This window comes from Olea europaea, chromosome 15 (genome assembly GCF_002742605.1).
Source record: "Olea europaea var. sylvestris chromosome 15, O_europaea_v1, whole genome shotgun sequence".
Lineage (NCBI taxonomy): Eukaryota > Viridiplantae > Streptophyta > Magnoliopsida > Lamiales > Oleaceae > Olea > Olea europaea.
This window is the reverse complement of record NC_036251.1, coordinates 24,321,650-24,341,721: the sequence shown is the minus strand read 5'-3', so window position 1 is coordinate 24,341,721 and position 20,072 is coordinate 24,321,650. Positions and strand designations below refer to the sequence as shown.

Below are 20,072 nucleotides of genomic sequence, written 5' to 3'. Positions count from 1 at the left end.
GTAGGATTTTTTTATTGGACGTGGACCCTCCCTCTTGTGAGGAGAGTGTACATTAAAGTATACAAATAGCATTGTTCAAAATTTTAACAGTTGAGGTACCGGCAAATGCAAACAAAGTTATTGAGCTTGGAAGCAGATCTTGCTTAAAATATTACATTTGGATACCTTGAAACAAAGGCGTGATATTTTAACCCCCTAACCCCTTCGATCCGAGGAATGTTGGTAAATAGGGAGTATTTAACAATAAAAATAAATAAATAAATTAGTAAATGAAATTTTTTTAATTCCATCCCGCATTTCGAAAATCCCTGACGAGATGGGATGGTAATGATAGGCAGGGTTCGCCGCTCACTCCGTCTCGTTGCCATTCTATTTGACATAATTATGGACAATTAAAACATGAATTGAATCACTCAGTAATGGACAATGTATCAATACTTCATGCTGTAGTCTTAAGAGGACTAGGAAACATTGTGCAAGAAGTGTACGAGAGCTTCTGCTTGTTTGGCAAAGGTTTTTCAAAATTTATTTTTTCTCAAAATCATTTACAATTATGCTTTCTCACTTTTTAATCATTCATTTTTAAAGAATATTATTTTCTTTCGAAAAAATCTATGTCAAAAGACAAGCTCACTAGGGCAGGACTAAGGCTCCTGAATCGAAGAGTGAAGGAACAATGATGGTGGATTCCAAACAGAGTTAGGTTATCATGGTAGTCTAAGTTGTCTAACCATGTTATGTATTTGATTTAAAACCTCAGGTTAATGTCGATCTCGCGGTGAGACAATTTCCAACCTTAACGGATGCTATTTTACTAAAAGCATGTTTGAAAATTATTTATACTCGATTTAAATTACAAATAGTTATAAATGAGTGATAGATAAGTAGATAATATTAGTAGGCTCCACGAAAATATGTTGTTACGAAAAAATGAGAATTAGCAATATGAAAAAATAAGAACAAGAGCACTAGATCTAAGTAGAAATCCATTTAAAAAAAAAAAAAAAATCACGAGTTGGGGAGAAGAAATTTAGTATAATAAATAGGTGGATTACAAAGTGTGTAAGATGATTTTTCAAGAGGTTTACTCCTCATGGTACAAAGAAGAGCCTAACATAAGATGAAGTCATAATATAATAGGCCTAACAAATTATTGAGTGTTCGAGGTAGAAAATGAGTGTAAAAATTGCAAAAATCAAGATCAGGTTTCACTCGGATAACATCACCGCTCAAGTCGTGGCCTCACGTTTAGCGAATGGTAGCATGATCGTTCGAGTGCCCATGGCCCAGTCAGCAAGTGATCAAGTTGCTAAAAAGACACTCGAACGCCCATGGCACAATGGCAAGCGATCTTCACATGAACAAGAGTCATTATCCGTCTTCAACTTCTTCGAGACTTTTTCAAGGCAAACTAACAACTTTCAATAGACTTTGGGTCATAATTGAACTCTTAAGAAATTTCTATCTCGAGACGAATCCACTGCAAAGAACAAAACATCACTCTTAAAATCAATCCCCATCTTGAGACAAATTCCAATGTAGGGAATAAAACAATAACTCTTCAACCAACAAAAAAAAATAATAAATAAAAAAAAATTTCAAACAATATTCTCCACCTCTTCCACAAAAGTCGTCAAGGGCAAGGTCAACATCAAATATAATCAAATCCAAGCAATAATCAAACTTGGATATAGGGAGTGACTTGGTCATCATATCAACAATATTGCCTTATGTACCAACTTTGCTCCTAACAATATCACGATGAGCAATAAAATCATAATTAACTCCCTCTAAATAAATAGAAAGTTTTTCACTAGACTTAATACATTCAGTCAGTCTCAAAGCATAAATAACCAAATTACCCTCACCATACCTCTGTAGAGGTCTAATATCTCCTCTAAATCTGTCTTTAGCAATAGAATACTATGGTACCACTGGTGGAGGTATCAAAGTAGTACTACCCTTAACTTCTGAATCAGAATGATATGTAGACTCTCGTATATGCCCAGAACCTAACTCAAGCTCCACATGTATGTTTAATTTCTACTGATGTGTATTGATATATTTTGTAGATTCCTGCAAGACATGTAACTGGGTAGACCTTCTCTGTCCCTTCATCACAATACTTGCACCTTTACTAACTTTCAAGACTCTATCTTCATCAGTGGACTTATGCCCTTTTGAATCAAGAGTACTAAAAAATATAAGATTTCTTTTCAAATTTGGAATATGTCTCACATCACCAGTTGTCCTGATAATCTCCATCAAAAATTTTAATTATGACCCTTCCAATACCAACTATATTACAAGACATAACACTTCTCATTATCACAATACCCTTGGAAATGGTTTCATATGTTGAAACCAATCCCAATTAGGACATGTATGAAACATACAAGCTGAATTAAGAATCCAATCCTCATAAGGTTTGGAGTCGTCATTAGAAATAACTAAAAGTTCTCCATAACTATGGTAATCTTCTACTGTGTTGGCTTTACCTGAATCTTCTTGCTGTATTCCCTTCTGTTTTGCAAAAATTAATTTATTATTATTCTACAACTTATAGCAATTAGATTTGGTGTGCTCCTTTTTCTTGTAATTTACAGATCTTATCTCTGTAATTAGACTTTGATCTACCCCTCACATAACCATCACGACCAACAAGGCCCTTTTCATGAGCCTTAGATCCAAACACAAGTTCCTTCATCTTCTTCTTTGAAAGTAAAACATCATATACTTCATATATGGTGAGAGTATTACGATTGTACAAAATAATATCTCTAAAAAACATATATGAAGAAAGGCAACAACACAACAAAATCAACTCTGAACTTTATTCATCATACTTGATCTCTAGGGTCTCCAGATCAACAATAATTTTTTTAAAAACTGTTAGTAGATTTTCTATAGACGTGCATTATATCATGCGAAGAGAATATAATCGATGTTTCAAATGCAATTTGTTGTTTATACTTTTCATCGTATAACTGCTTCAATTTTAACCATAATGCAATAGAATTTTCTCCTTTAGAATGTACCGAAGAATTTGATTTGATAAATGAAGATGAATTTGAGATATGGTCTTTCGATTCTTACGTTATTTCTTCTCACGCGTTCAAGTTAATAGCATCTTTTCAAACTCTAACGAGGCATCATCCAAGTCCATCTGCATAAGGACAACCCTCATCTTTACTTACCATAAGGAAAATCTAGCATTGTGATCTAAAAGCAAAATATCAAATTTCATATTTTGCCGTAAACAGAATATCAAGTCTTGCTCTGATACCAATTTGTCGCGAAAAAACGTGAATTGACTATATGAAAAATAAGAACAAAAACATAAGATTTACGTGAAAACTCAACTTGAAAAAAAAAAAAACACAAGGCAAAAGAGGAAAATTCATCATAACAAATATGGAGGATTACAAAGTGTGTATGATGATTTTTCCAAGAAGGTCACTCATATATACAGTACAAAAAAGAGTCTAACATAAAGTGGAATCCTAATATAATAAGCATGACAAATAATGGAGTGTTCCATGTAGAGGAGAAGTGTAAACCCTGTCAAAATCGCAAATAAATTTTACCCGAATAACACCAATGCTCAAGCAGTGAATTTGCATTTAGAGAGATAGCACGATTGCTCGAGCACTCGTGATGCAGCCGACGAGCGATCAAGTTGCGGAAAAAGACGCTTGAGCACCCATAACGCGAATGGTGAGCGATTTTCACGTGAATAAGACTCATTGACTTCAATACTTCGTCAAGGCATACTACCAACTCTCAATTGAACTTCCTATAGAATTTGGGTCATAACCAACCTCTAACAAATCTCCACCTCGACATGAATTTCATTGCAATGAATAAAAAAATTCCATCTTGAGACGAATTTCATTGCAAGGAATAAAATAATGACTCTTCAACCAAAAAAAAATAAAAATTCCCAACAAAGTTCTCCACTTCTACCCCAAAAGTTTCTAAGGACAAACTCAATAACAAATATCAGTCAAATCCAAGCAATGATCAAACTTGGATATAGAGAGTGACTTGGGCATTATATCAATAAGATTATCTTCTGTACCGACTTTGTTTATAACAATATCATGATAAACTCGCTTTGAATAAGTACAAAGTTTTTTTTTATTAGACTCAATACCTTCAGTCACATCGAGGCATAAGCAACCAAATCAGCTTCACCATACCTCTGTGGAGGTCTAATTTTTTCTGGGTTTGTCTTTAGCAATAAAAACACTGCGATACGGCTAGTGATGATGACAAAGTGGTACTACCCTTAACTTTTAAACCAAACTAACATGTAGACTCTAGTATAGACCTTGAACCTAAATCAAACTCCACATGTGTGTTTAACTTCTACTGATTTGTATCAATAGATACTGTAAAATCCTACAAGATATTTAACTGGGCAAACCTTCCTCTGTCCCTTCATTACAACACGGGTAATTTGACTAACCTTCATGACTCCACCTTTACTAGTGACTTGTACCCTTTTGAATCAAGATTACTAAAAAAATATAATATTTCTCTTCAAATTCGGAAATGTCTCATATCACTAAGTATACTAACAGACCCATTAAAAATCTTAATTCTAACCCTTTCAATAATAGCTATCAGATAAGGAGCATTATTTCACATTATCACAGCACCTTTGGATATGGTTTCATATGTTGAAAACCAACCTCGATTAGGACACATATGAAATGTGCAAGTTGAATCAAGAATTCAATCATCACAAAGTTTGGAGTTGTTGTCAGAAATGGCTAAAAGTTCTCCATTACCATGGCAATCTTCTACAATGCTGGCTTCACCTGAATCTTATGGTTATTTTCTTTTTTGATTTGCAACAATTAGTTTATTCTTATTCTGCAACTTATATCAGTCAAATATGATGAGCCCATTTTCTTGCAATAATACGGATTTTATCGCTATAATTAGACTTCAATTTGTCCCTCACATAACCACCATGAACAACAAGGCCCTCTTCGTGAGCCTTAGATCCAAACACAAATTGTCTCATCTTTTCTTTTAAAAATAGAACATCATATACTTTATCTATGGTGAGAGTATCATAACTGTGCAAAATAGTGTCTCTAAGAGATATATATGAAAAAGGCAGCAAATACAACAAAATCAACACTAAATCATGTTGATCATACTTGACCTCCAAGGTCTCCAGATGATCAATAATTATTTTCCTTAAAAACAATTAGGTGATCTTCTATATGCGTGTCTTTTTTCATGCAATGAGAATACTATTGTTGTTTCATATGCAATGTGTTAGTTAAACTTTCATCATGCATAACTTTCCCAATTTTAACCATTATGCAGCGATGATTTTCTCCTTTAGAACATCCTGAATAATTTGATTTGATAAATAAAGATGAATTTGATATATGAATTTTTCAATCCTTGTGTTGCTTCTCCTCCTGTGTCTAAGTTGAAGGCATTGTTTCAAACCATAACAAGACATCATCCAAGTTCATCTACGCTAGGAAATCCCTCATCTTTACCTACTATAACGAAAATCTAGTGTTGCTATTTGCAAGTAAAACATCAAATTTGAAAGTTGCTATAACGGAAAATCAAACATTAATCCTATACCATTTTTTACGAAAAAAATGAGAGTTGACAATATGAAAAATAAGAACAAGAACCCAAGATTTACTTGGAAACACAATTTGGAAAAAAACCACGGACAGAGGAGGTGAAATTCAATAGAACAAATATGAAGGATTATAAAGTGCGTATGATGATTTTCCCAAGATATTTACTCCTCAAATATATAATACACTAAAGAGTCTAACATTAGGTAGAGTCCTAATATGATAGGCCTAACAAATAATGGAGTGTTTAAGGTAGAATATGAGTGTAAAGATTGTCAAAATCGCGAATAGACTTCACCTGGATAATACCACCACTCAAGCGGTGGCTTTGCATTCAACAAGCGATAGAACGATTGCTTGAGCACCCATGGCACGATCAATGAGCGATCAAGTTGCTGAAAAAGACGCTAGAGCGCCCCTGGAGTGGATAGCAAGTGATCTTCACGCGAATAAGACTTCTTGTTTGTCTTTGACCTCTTCAAGATATACTATCAACTCCCAATAAAAATCGGGTCAAAATTGAACTCTTAACAAATACTAACAAAAAATGATATGATGATTATAAACAAGAGTCAATGAATGGTTAATTTTATCTCCATTTTTCTTGAAATGATCATAGTTTTGATCACAATCAATTTTTAAAATCCAGTAATTCAAATTAGGCCTGGACATGGTTCGGATTGGATTGGTCTTGAGTCCAACTCAAATTAAAATCAACTTGATTGGTTTGGATAAATTTCAACTCAAACTGATCCAATCCAATTGTTGAAACTAGGGATATCAATTGGGTTCGTCGACTAGGACAACCGTGGCTCGATCCGAAAAAGGTTTGAGGGGGCTTGGGCCAAACCCCATTTTGAGGTTCTGGGCTTAGCTCGAGCCGACCCATGTGGCTCGCCAGCTCGAGCTCGAGCCTTACAAAATTTAAAAAAAAAAAAAAAAAAAAAAAAAAAAAAAAAAAAAAAAAAAAAAAAGAAGAAGGAAAAGAAAAAAAATAAGGCAGCAGTGCCAATAATACTAATAAAAAGGGAGGGAGAGAGAGAATCGAGCCTGCCGACTCGACTCACTAAAACTCAAGCCAAAAACTCGGTCGAGCCTTTTTTTTGTCTAGCTTTTGCTCGGCTCAAGCTCGAAAAAGGTTCGTTTCAATTTACTCGAACTGAGCTCGAGCCTTGAGTTTCTGCTCGCTCCAACTCGATTCGTTGACATTCATAGTTGAAACCAAACCAAACCAATTTGGTTTGGTCAATAGATTTGAACATTGGTTCGATTTAAAAAAAAAAAAAAATTATTTACCTATTTTGAATTAAAAAATTGCTTGCTTATATATATAATCGATTTTTTTATTCAAATCGACCCGACTCCATTTAATTTGGTTGATTTTTCGATTTTTTGGTCCACCACTAATTCATTTTTCAAATACTGAAATGAAGATAGTCGGTCAAAGATTTGCCAAAAAGTGCAATTAATCATAAAATAATAGAGGTTACTAACTGCTAATAAGTAGATTCCTGAGTCGGATTTAACCAAAATTTCCAAGAAGCTATATTCACCAGGTTTTGTCCCTAGAATAAGTACGGACCAATCAGATTTTGAGGTGAGATTGCCAATTTCACAGCAACCGCCATAGGCGATTATTACAAGTACTTAGTTTCTCGTATAAAAGCCTCAAAACCTAGTCCAGCTGGTTTGGCTATTCATAGTCCATTCAATCCAACTCACTCCTTAATTCGTTGTCTATACATCCGATGGCCGCCGCCACAACCGCTGCTGCTATCAGTTCCGCCGCCGTGAAATCCACTGTAGTCAACCGCTCCTTTTTATCTTCCTCTCGGCACCTAACCAGACCCTTAAATTGTTTCGAGCCTAAAATCCTCCCAGAATCCTACAAACCGCTCCATATCACCCTTTCTAAAAACCCCATATCTGAGTTTATCTCCTCGTACAAAGAATCAAAAAACCCAGAAAACAATTTGGAGGATGATGATGACGACAAGCCACGTGAAGAGTGCGGAGTGGTGGGAATCTACGGCGATCCTGAGGCCTCACGCCTTTGCTATTTAGCCCTTCATGCACTCCAACACCGCGGCCAGGAGGGAGCAGGAATTGTTTCGGTGCACGATAACGTGCTTCAGTCCGTTACTGGTGTAGGGCTTGTGTCTGATGTGTTTAATGAAGCGAAATTGGATCAATTGCCTGGTGATATGGCAATAGGCCATGTTAGGTACTCTACTGCTGGATCCTCGATGCTCAAGAATGTGCAACCTTTTGTTGCGGGTTATAAATTCGGGTCTGTTGGAGTTGCCCACAATGGGAATTTGGTGAATTACCAGGATTTAAGGGCGGAGCTTGAAGAAAGTGGGTCGATTTTCAATACTAGTTCTGATACTGAGGTAGTTCTTCATTTGATTGCGATATCGAAGGCGAGACCCTTCTTTTTGAGGATTGTAGAGGCCTGTAATAAGCTTGAGGGAGCTTATTCTATGGTGTTTTTGACTGAGGATAAACTAGTTGCAATTAGGGACCCTTTTGGCTTTAGGCCTTTGGTTATGGGTAGGAGGAGTAATGGTGCAGTGGTTTTTGCTTCTGAGACTTGTGCTTTGGACTTAATTGAAGCTACATATGAGAGAGAGGTTTATCCTGGTGAAGTTCTTATGGTGGATAAAGAAGGGGTTAGTTCCCTTTGTTTGATGTCTCATCCCGAGCCTAAATCGTGTATTTTCGAGCATATTTACTTTTCTTTGCCGAATTCTGTGGTATTTGGGAGGTCTGTGTATGAATCAAGGCGTGCATTTGGTGAAATATTGGCGACTGAGTCTCCGGTGGATTGTGATGTGGTGATTGCAGTACCGGACTCAGGGGTTGTTGCTGCACTTGGTTATGCTGCAAAAGTCGGGGTGGCATTTCAACAAGGATTGATAAGGTCACATTATGTTGGTAGAACATTTATCGAGCCTTCACAAAAGATTCGGGATTTTGGAGTGAAGCTTAAACTTTCACCTGTGAGGGCGGTATTGGAAGGGAAGAGGGTTGTGGTGGTGGATGATTCGATTGTGAGAGGAACCACTTCTTCAAAGATTGTCCGGTTAATAAAAGAGGCCGGGGCTAAAGAGGTCCACATGAGGATCGCAAGCCCTCCGATCATAGGATCTTGTTATTATGGAGTAGACACACCTAGCTCAGAGGAGTTAATATCGAATAGGATGAGTGTAGAGGAGATTAGAGAGTTCATTGGCTCGGATTCACTTGCTTTTTTGTCAATCAATAGCTTAAAGAAGTTAATGGGCAACGATTCGCCGAACTTCTGTTATGCTTGCTTTTCTGGGAAGTACCCTGTCGAACCGAGGGGCAAGGTGAAAAGGGTTGGCGATTTTCTTGATGATGGATTGAGTGGAAATATGGAAGCCATTGATGGAGGCTGGGTTCAAGGGATTAGAAATCAAGAGGAGGTGCAAGAAATCAATTTATCTGCTTAGTTTGAAACATACTAATGCCTACTTATCTGGCTTTAGGCCTCTTTAAGATGATTTTACACGTTGTTCCTTACTATTTTCTGGAGAAACTTTGACGTATGGGTGTCAAAACCTCATACAACAATTTTGGTTGTTATTAATACAGTTACAACTGTATTTAAGATTTGAATGGTTACTGATGGAATGGAACTATTTGTAGCCTATTGTTCTTGAAACTTTGTATTGCATGATATACAAGGGGCTCAAATTCAGAATCTGTCAAAGTTTTCTTTTCTCATGAAGAACAGAAATTGAAATTTGAGGGTCCATGCAATTATCGACTATCTCTTGAATACTGTCATTTATCATACTGAAAATACGGGTCATAGTTGGCCTTGGCAACCTTAGAAAAGCATTTAGCCATCTTCTCTGCTGAGCTCGAGACAGAGCATGAGCTGCCAGACTATTTTCCGGTGGATTCCTTTTTATTTTTATACGCTTCAACATAGAATCTACCACTTATAATCAGTTAAAAGCACTACTAAACAAACCCGATGTATCAACATCTAGCTCTCATTTTCTTTCTCACTCTTGCGGCATTTATGGCATGGCCGTCGTAGTGGGTAGTGGACTCTCTTGAGTCAATGGTTATCGTGCTAGGTCTTCGAAACGGGACAAGAAGCTGTTGAGAAATCTTTTCTAGAGTTCAATAAGCTTTAGAAAAGTCGTCTTCCTAGAATTTTTAAGATTGTTAGCCTTCTTACAGTTTTAACAGACATGGGAAACACTGGACGGACATAGCCATGTTCGTCTAGCATCACTTTTATAATATATTTTTGTTTATTGCTCGAAAATATATTTATTTTGTTAAAACTCTTAAAACTACATTTGGTATTATAATTTGTATGTATTATTAAATAATTTTTAAATTGGTTAAACTTTTAAAATAATATTAAAATAATTGGGATGTACTTTAAGATTCTTTTAAATATAAATAAAAAGTAACTTTTTAAAATTGTTTATAAACGTGAACCAAACACGGGCGTTTAAAAGTAACTTGTGCTCACAACCAAAATAAGCTAATTCACAAACGTAGTCCGTAATGCGTTGCTTTTGGTGGAAATTTTTGGGGCTATTGGGTCCATTCGAGTTAGCAACTGAAAAGCTTCAAAATGAGTATGAAAAAGTATTTGTCAAAAATGAGGAAAAATGTCAGAAGTGGGATTTGAACCCACGCCCTCTTACGAAGACCAGAACTTGAGTCTGGCGCCTTAGACCACTCGGCCATCCTGACATGACAGCGAGGAATCTTTTTGTTTCTTTAATTATCTTAATCTTAAGCATAAAAGTCAACTTTGAAATCTTTCGCTGTCACCGATTTCGCCTTCCTTTTCACAACTTTAACGAGGAACATTGCAACTTACAACATTGGACAAGTCCCACAAAATCCCCACCATCTTTATCGATTGCCCTGCTTGGTTTGAGGGTGGGATCACGTCACGCTGAAAGACAACCAACCACGTCGATTCTTAATCTGATTGCGATGAGCACTAAATAGGAAATATGAACAGTAAACAAAATCAAAGTCTCTAGGAACTAACAATTTGGGGTCCAACTTCCTTCCTTCCTTCTAAAATTGTACTTACAGAAACTGGAAAACTCAGGTGCCAAATGCACTCAAAGGGAAAAGCATTACCATATTCAAGGACTTTGTTTTAAAGTTATTTAATGGTAATGTAACGATTTGTTCCATGTTTAGCCCAGTAGTCCTTCAAATCTAGTGGAACTGACAAGTCGTGCCCTTCTGCCGCCAGTCTGGTAAGCAATCTGCTAAAAACACCTGCACTCATTTTCCGGCCACCCATCCTAGCGTGCCGCTTGTTTGGCATCTGTGGTAGTGGGTATACTGAGAGAGAGTTGGTGCAACAAGATGACTGCCAGCCACCATTACCCCACTTGTAACAGTGTCGAGATACTCCGGTGCATGAACAAACAGGCACTGGCATGCTAGATTCATCAAATTGTATTAACTGGTTCATAATACCAAAATCCTGTGCATCCCACTCAGCCTTCGATCCATCAGTAGTGACATGTCTATTCAAGTCCTTGCTTACTCTCTTCGCCTTCCGTGGTGATTTTGTTGCCTTCGATGGAGTCCCCTTGATTGCTTTTGTTGGTTTCACTTGGCATGAATTTGCAGCCTCGGATGGAACGGTAGATATGGGAAAGGCCTCAGTCACATCCCTCAAACTATGGGCAGATTGGACATTGCGCTTCAATCCACGTGCGCCACCATTCAATAAAGCATCCTGAAATTGGAGGGCAGCAATGGCATTGTCACGTTCTCTTACGGCATTGTCTCGCTCAGCAATTACAGCATCTCGCTGCTGAATTGCAGCATCTCGTTCATTTAAGGCCGTCTTCTTTTCAGCCAGGGCTCTATCACGCTCCTCGATGGCAGCATCCCTTTCATTACAGAGCATGGTGACCCTGGGGTTGATATTTAAAGCATTTAGTTCTTTTGCCTGGAATGGGGATATCATGTTCCACTGCAACAGTAGTTTAAAGGAAAGAACTTGTGAGGAATCAACTCAAAAGATGATCATGGAGAAAGATTAAACTGGAGATTAGAAGATTCATATACTAATTATTACCGGAGGTACTTTGTAATAATCCATCCTCTGTCTTCTGTTCTCTCGATTTCCCCCGTCATCCATGTCATGTATAATAGCTAGCAGAACGGAGAATTAAATCTAAGTTGCTGCTCAACCAACCTGTTTAATCTTATTTACCTAGTTTTCAATCAAAGAACTCTCCTGCAATTAAGAAAAAGTGAAGAATGTGGAAAATTGGGATTTATTTTTTATGTCAAACAGCTACTTCAATAGACTTGTATGTTAACATGAAAAGACAAATCACAAAATGCAAGTTTTCAGAAGCAGCACTTTTTAAACAGCTAATAAACAGCAGAAATGAAACTCTGGTATTTCAATTAATAGAGATGAAAAAATAGTAAAACATTCAGCACTGTATAATGAGAGAGCCGCATAAGCTGTTTTCCAACAATGGGACATGCATTAAAAAGATGAGATAGCCAATGTATGCCAGTTCGAAGTTTATGAGAGCAGTCTACTGTCCAATCACTTTAATTATCTTCTTGCAGACAAATATAAGGAATGCATCCTATTAAAGCATCTAATACATCCGCATGTTATGATGTCACTGAGATTACCCCCAAAAGATAATAGAGGACCAAGAAATTGAGTGACAGGAGAAGGATAATCAATTTAGCAAATGAGTGAATTTGGTGTTTCAGGTTGCCTTGCAGGCCTCACATTATTTCTCGTCTAGGAGAAACCATCTTGGTTAGCATCCCACTCCCTCAACACCAGCATATCAAGACATGCATACAAGTATAAGAAAGCACAAAATTTTTAACTCTACAAGATGCTGGAAGAAAACCCCCAAAAACACCTTAGTTGATTGTCAAAAAGTAGACTCCTGAACCGAATGGTGGACAAAAATATTAGTCCCATTACCAGCTTAATATTAGAGATATTAGTCCATGTCCTAAGAATTTTTAAAGTAAAATAACTTCCATGAGGGGTGACCGACAAAGTTGAGAAAGAAAGTAGCCTAAAGATATCAAAGTCTTGAAAGTGAACAAAAAGAACTGATATTTTATGCCCACCATTTTGAATATCATCCCATGAGGAAAAGAGGGCCTGTATATGTGGTTATACCAATGGTCTTTTTACTGCTCTGATAACAAAATTTAAACCCTCATATTTAACTATGTAATAATGATGATTGGTTGCATTAGTTGTGATGGAGTTTTAAACCTGACTGAAGATAAGAAACTGAATAAATCAATACGATGGAGTACAATGTTGGAATATGGAAGTGATCTTAGTGCTCTGCTCTCTATGTTGTATCATAAGAAATTAGATTTTTCAAATTCAACGATTATGTTTACACTTGAAGGTTTTACTCTAGATGTTCACATCTTAGATGTAACCTCTCAAAATGAATAGACGTAATCATAAACCAGGAGTAACTTCCTTATAGTTTTTTTAGAATGCAAGTTTTCAATATCAATGAATGTGAATCTCAAACTAGAGTGGATAAACTTTTTTCCTCTCTTTTGGCTGCCATAAAAAAACAGAAATTATTAGTAAATCCTGATCCAGTCGATATCAAAAGATAAATAAAAATGCATAGCTGAGTTCCATCTATTGGAACTGAGAGTACCATTTTTAATACTGTTCTTCTCTTCAAGCAACATAAAACATGGATGATGTGCATCTTTCTGTTCTTCTTCCTATTTTTATTCGTCTTTCTGTAGTACCTAAACTTTGGGTTTTGAGAATGATATAGCACCGCCCCCAAACCCAAACAAAACGCACTCTCCCTAGTATAAAAATTTCCACAAAAAAATAACATCAAACATTTCCAAGCAATCCTATGGATATTATAAACCTAGAGTCACTTCAATCAAGGTACCCTTCGCAAACTATAACAATAGACGAACTAAAAAATAGAAAGTTGTCAATCAAATACAATCTAACAACAAATATACAAATCAACTTGGAAAACAAACAAATTAAATTAGTAAGCCGATAAATCAGTGAAACTCAGATACATGCACTCTTAACATGCTCACGCCGGCGAAAGAGAACAGTGGTCGATTCGATGAGAGCGGATAGAACTTCACACACAAACAAGTACGCACTAACATACACGCATAATGATTAAGCTGAAGGGTGGAAGCAGATAGTGGAGATGAGAATGAAGTTACTGAAAAACCAGCGGTGACTGGATTTTCCGATCGAAAAGCATCGCCGTTCGCCCCTTAGAAACCCCTTCAACTCGGCGATAAATAAACTAGTAATTATTTTTATCTTTCCAATTCACACGTCAAGTGGGCCTTTTCGATAACTGTTAAAGCAAAGTGAGCCCTAATAGAAAGCCGGCTCAAAAATTGAAGCGGTGATAATTTTTTATTTTTGTTTTTTTTTCCCTTTCTTTTCTTTTCTTTTCTTTTTTTTTTTCCACAGTAAGTTAGTATTTTTTTTAATTTTTTTACCAGAAAATATTAGAAATTTTCAATGATTAAACTGTAAAATATATTATAGAGCATATTATTATTTATCAAATTTTATTTAATATTATCAATTTTATAGGTAAACTCACCTTAAATTTTTCGATGACTCGCCAACTTTTATATAATATGTATAGGAGCATTATGTATCGTACCCCTCAACCAACCTACGGGCCTGCTCGGGAAAAAAAAAAAAAATTCACCCAATTTTGATTGATTCCGGATGACACCATTTATGAATGGTTGAAAAAATCGGTGTTTGCTAATTCTTTTTAGCACCGATTTTGAGTAGCTTGAAAATCACCCAAAATTCATTTTCTATTATAAAACTAAAAGAAAGAAAGAAAATAGGAGAAGAAATAAAAAGTGGTCCAAAATAAAAGTTACAATTGAAATAAAATATGTTTTCTAAACCAGATAAGACTAATCTACATATTATGATAATACTAAATAATCATCAATAATTATCTCATTATTTTATAACACTCTTCCTTTGATGTTTATTTGTACAATAACTGCCTCGTTAAAAATCTTGTTTGATAAAAATTCAGTGAAAAAATAAACAAAGAAAAAAGAGTACAATTAATTGTTAATATTTTGGAGTATCAAGAAAATATTGTCTCATTAAAACCTTGTTAGGAAAATTCAATGGGACAAAATTTAGATTAAGGAAAAAGAGTACAGCTACTCTCCTTGATGAAAATCACTCAAAATCTTTGAGTCAACACATTCAAATCTTTTGAGCCAATTTCTTGAATGTAGATGTTGGCAATGTTTTTCTGAATAAATCGACAACATTGTCACTTAAGCAAATTTGTTGGATATCATATCGCCATTTTTATAAAACTCATGTGTATGAAAGAATTTTGGAAAATATGCGTTGTCTTGTCATATATAATATAGTCTCCTCTGAGTTGTACAATACAAACTCCATTGTTTTCATACAAAATTGTTGGACTATCTTTTGTTGAAGTTAATCCACATGATGTTTGGATATGATGGGTCATGTTTCTCAATAAAATACATTATCAGCTTGCTACATGGATTGCAATAATTTCAGAATGATTTGAGTATGTTGCTGTTTAGGATTGCTTTACAGATCTTCACCATATAATTGTTTCTCCATGTGTAAATACATATCCTACTTGTGATTTAACTTTATGTAGATCAGATAAATAACATGCATCTGCATTTCCCACTAAAGCAAATCCTTACTTTTGAGAATAAAATACTCTCAAATCAATAATGCCCTTAAGGAAACGAAAAAAATGTTTAACACCATTCCAATATCTAAGAGTCGGTATAGAGCTATATCTTACAAGGGAATTTACAGAAAAATCTATAACAAGTTGAGTACAATTTGTAAAATAAGTTAATGCTCCAATTACACTAAGATATGATACTTCAAGACCAAGAATTTTTCTCCATCTTCAAGTAGACAAAATGAATCATTTTTCACATCAAGTGATCAAACAACCATAGATAATGCCAATGGATGTGCATTATCCATATAAAAACATTTTAAAACTTTTTCTATATAGTGAATTGATGAAGAAATAATTCTTTTGAAAAATCTTCAATCTGTAATCCAAGATAAAATTTGGTTTTTCCTAATCTTTCATCTGAAATTCATTTTTCAAATAATTCGCAATTTTGTTGAGCTCTTCAATAGTTCCAATTAAATTTAAATTGTCAACATAAACTGCTACAATTGTAAATCTAATAGATGTTTTCTTTATGAAAACACGTGGGCAAACATAATTATTTTTATAACTGATGAGTGCTCTACACTCGTGATATTTATGCCAACTAATTTGTTATGTTGCTACTCTTGAGAGTGTTTTAGAGATTTTTAATGTGTGTTTAGATGTTATGATGTAGGTTGATGAAATTGAAAGAAATACGTAAAAGTTGACGAAATTGGAGAAAATAGTTAAATTGTAAGAGATCCAAAATTCGGGGATTAAAGTGCAAAAATTGAAAAATTGTGTTGAACCTCGCAATGAAGATCCGAGAGTGCTAGGAGTCAATTGGATGAAAAAAGATGTCAAAGGGATCAAATTTAGTCAAAATATGATCACAAATCAATTTCCAACCGAAAAGTTATGCCTCGTAGTTTCAGTCTCATATTGAGACCCATTTTTATCATAGCAAACGATCAATTTGATGAATGATGCCTGAAGCAAAGTTGTAGCCCTTAGAGTTAACTTTCCAATCCATCTTGAATCACCTCAATTGGACATCGGATGCAAAAATTATGCTAAAAATACTGAAAGATGTGCAGTCTACCATTTCGACCGAACTGAGTGCCGCAACGCCCATATTTGGCGCCGAGGCGTCGGATATGTGGGAGAACGCGTTTTTATATTTTTGGACTCTTTTATTGGCCCAATTCAACCCTATTTCGTCCAAGACCCCTAAGATGCTATAAATACCATTCAAAAACCCTATTTTCAGGAGGAATGGAAGAGACCAAACACGAGGATGGAAGGGGGTAAGATTGAAGAATTCATCCACACAATTTGAAGGAGGCAAAAAAAAAATTGAAGGCATCAAAAGGAAGGAGAAACAACATCAAGGAAGAGGATTGAAAATCTACCCAAAAGACTAGTTTTTCTATCATTTTCCTTATGTTGTTTATTATAATTTGTATGATTTTCATTTATTATACCATGAATTAAACAATTTGTCTAGGGGTTTGATGTAGCCGAATCAAGATTATGGTTTGATGATTTTATAATTATTTATTTGACTTTCCAGCATATATTTAATTGTATCATGATTTTAATGCTTTCAATTGCCTGATCAACAATTGGATGATTTGATGCTAACCAATTTCGACGCTCGAGAGAATGGAAATTTAGGCGTGATCATAAGAGTGATACAACATAGAACTTATAGGTTTCAAGAGAAAATATAAATCTGTGAAGCTTACTCCATAAAAGAATCGAATCTTTATTAAATTCTTGATTTTCAATTTTGAACGGAGATATTAGAATTGAGATCTAGGGTTAATTTCTAATCGGTGCTCGAGAGAGGGGGTTAGAAATACATTAGGATTCTTGCTTTTAAATATGAGAAAATTAATTGGAATAATTTGAATTCGTTGAATCATAATTGAAAGTTAGGTGAAATCAATCCCTAGGCCTTTTCATTTGATAATTTGTATTCCCCAAATTTGTCACATCCAATCACATTAGTTTAATTTAAATTGTTCATTCATAAAACATCAATTCAATCATACATTCATCTAAATAAAGTAGAAATTGCATAATTATAGTACTTAGTGAAAATTAAATACAATCCCTATGGGTTCGACACTCTTACTCCAATACTATATTACAAAACTTGATACCGTATACTTGCGGTTAAACCACGTTGCTTAAAACGCGTGGCAATAACCCTCATTCAACAAATATTTCGCTAAGAAAATTATACAATATGCGTCTGAATTGTTTCAATCCATATAATAATCTTTGCAATTTAATTGAGAACATGGTTTTTGGGCATGCATTATTTGTTCTTGGCACTTTAAGTCGTTCGGGAATTTTTATATATATGTCACTATCAAGTGAACTATACAATAGGCAGTTATTACATTCATAAGGCGAATATCAAACTTTTGTGACATAATCATACTAATTAAGAATCTAAAAGTGATGGTGTCCATTATGGAATAATATGTTTCCTCATAATCAACTCCTAGTCTTTGTAAGAAACCTTCAGCTACGAGTCGGGCTTTATATCTTGTAATTTCATTTTTCTAATTTTTCTTTCGTACAAAAATTCATTTGTATCTAATAGGGATTACATTTTCACGTGTTCGAACTACTAGTCCAAATATTTTTCGTTCTCCAAAAAATTCAATTCCGCATGTATGGCTTCTTTTCATTTTAATAAATCATTTCTATTTTGACAGTCTTTGACTGACTGTGGTTTAAGATCCTCATTTTGCATAATATCAAGAGTTACATTAAATGCGAAAATATTGTCTATGACTCTATAATAATTTTATTTCATTCCCATAATTAATGAGATAATATATAATTTATTGAAATCTCATTATTTTCGATCACTTGTAGTTTTTCAAGAACCTTATTTTCAATAATTGATTGATCTATATTTTCTAATGTGACACTTTAGAAGTTTTTTGTTGATTTTTCTCTTGTAATTTTCTTTTTTGATGCATAGAGTATTTTAAACCAATTGATCGACCACACTTCTTGTATATTTGAGATATATTTGTTACAACAGATTGTTCTACTGGGACATCAATTTTTGTTGAAATATTTTCTGTTGAAATATATGACTGTCACATTTCTTGTGTCAACAAATATATTAGGTAATTGATTTACAACTCTTTGCAAATGAATGATTTTTTCAACCTCTTGTTCACATTGATTACTATTGGGATCAAAATGAGGTAGAATTGTTTCATTCCAAGAAATTTTACCTTATCTTTCAGGATGTAGTTTTTCATCTTTCAAAGTTGAAAAAGTCATTTCATCAAAATGACAATCTGCAAAACGTGCAATAAATAAATTACTCGTTAAATGTTCAAGATACCTAATAATGGATGGTGAATTAAAACCCACACAAATTTTAAGTTTTCGTTGTGGACCCATTTTAGTACGTTGTGGAGGAAAAACATCGACTTAAATTGCACAACCAAAAATCTGTAGGTGAGGAATATTAGGGTCATGACCAAGTACCAGTTGTAAAGGTAAATATTGATAATATGTAGTTGGTCTAATACAAATCAATGATGCAACATGTAATACGGCATGACTCCAAACAGAAGCTGGGAGTTTTATTTTCTTAAGTAATTGTCTAGCAATAAGTTGTAAACGTAAATCATTTTGTGTATGAACATGCGCAACCAAATGTTCAATTACAATCTCAATTGACATACAATAATTATCAAATGCATGTGATCTAAATTCACCAACATTGTCAAGACGAATAGCTTTGATTGGGTAATCGTGGAATTGCATTCATAATTTTATGATGAACAAATAGTCTTGCAAAAGTTACATTCCTAGTGGAAAGTAGACAAACATGTGACTATCTAGTAGAAGAATCAATTAATACTATAAAATAACGGAATGGTCCACATAATGGGTGTATTGACCCACATCTATCTCTATGAATTCTTTTCAAAAACATTGGAAATCCAATATTGACCTTTGTAATCGAAGGTTTAATGACTAACTTGTCTTGCGAAGAAGTTACACGTGGATAATTATTAAATAAAAGAATCTTTTGGTTCTTTAAAAAATGTTCATGTGAGTTGTTTATTATTCGACGTATCATTATAACTCTTGGATATCTAAATCGATCATGCCAAAGTATGAAGCTTTTTGATCAACAAACTTCCAGTTCGTAACATTATTTCATTCAACCATTTTTATAAATGTATAATAAATGTCAGATGGGAGTGTATGAAAATTTTCTTTTATCTGCTTCTTGCCAAATACAAAAAATGTTATGCTAAATATTCAATAATATTTTCTTGCATCATCTCAACATGATATCCATTGCAGAGAATATCTTTAAAATTAAGCAAATTTCTTCTGAATTTATTAGAATAAAGTGCATCATTAATATATACTTTTGTATTATTTGGTAGAATAATACAAGCTCTTCCGAAACTTTCAATGATATTCAATGTACCTAATATCGTATTAAAATTATTTTCTGCTATTGTTAAGTCCAAAAAATATTTGTATCTTAAAGAATAACATGTATAGTTACACTATCAATCAAGTAGGTATCTTGATAATCCATCATGCATCTGATGCATGAGTATCAATTTTTGATTTACCTATTGCATTGAACCTAGCTAGAAGGTTTCGCGATAATTAAAGATGATATATTTCAACATCCTATGCTCCAAAT

The 20,072-nt window shown here is 34.5% G+C and overlaps 2 protein-coding genes and 1 non-coding gene across 6 annotated transcripts; 1 reads left to right on the top strand and 2 right to left on the bottom strand.

Annotated features, from left to right (window-relative positions):
- Positions 1-7,298: 7,298 nt before the first annotated feature.
- On the top strand, positions 7,299-9,426 carry LOC111410564 (amidophosphoribosyltransferase, chloroplastic-like). Its single transcript, XM_023040973.1, has one exon. The coding sequence runs from the start codon at positions 7,370-7,372 to the stop codon at positions 9,095-9,097; it is 1,728 nt and encodes a 575-aa protein (XP_022896741.1). The 5' UTR covers positions 7,299-7,369; the 3' UTR covers positions 9,098-9,426.
- Positions 9,427-10,283: 857 nt separating this feature from the next.
- Positions 10,284-10,367, bottom strand: TRNAL-CAA. The gene has a single exon. It is a non-coding gene; the product is annotated as a tRNA-Leu (tRNA).
- Positions 10,368-10,597: 230 nt separating this feature from the next.
- On the bottom strand, positions 10,598-14,006 carry LOC111410565 (protein BASIC PENTACYSTEINE4-like). Of its 4 annotated transcripts, none has more exons than XM_023040978.1 (3): positions 13,872-14,006; positions 11,728-11,889; positions 10,598-11,622 (listed from the first exon to the last, which is right to left on the bottom strand). In XM_023040978.1, the coding sequence occupies exons 2-3, from the start codon at positions 11,788-11,790 to the stop codon at positions 10,795-10,797; spliced, it is 891 nt and encodes a 296-aa protein (XP_022896746.1). In that variant the 5' UTR covers positions 11,791-11,889; positions 13,872-14,006; the 3' UTR covers positions 10,598-10,794. The 4 variants fall into 4 exon arrangements, with proteins under 4 accessions (XP_022896746.1, XP_022896744.1, XP_022896743.1 ...); XM_023040976.1 differs by having other exon boundaries at positions 13,737-13,998; XM_023040975.1 differs by having other exon boundaries at positions 13,716-13,992.
- Positions 14,007-20,072: the final 6,066 nt, after the last annotated feature.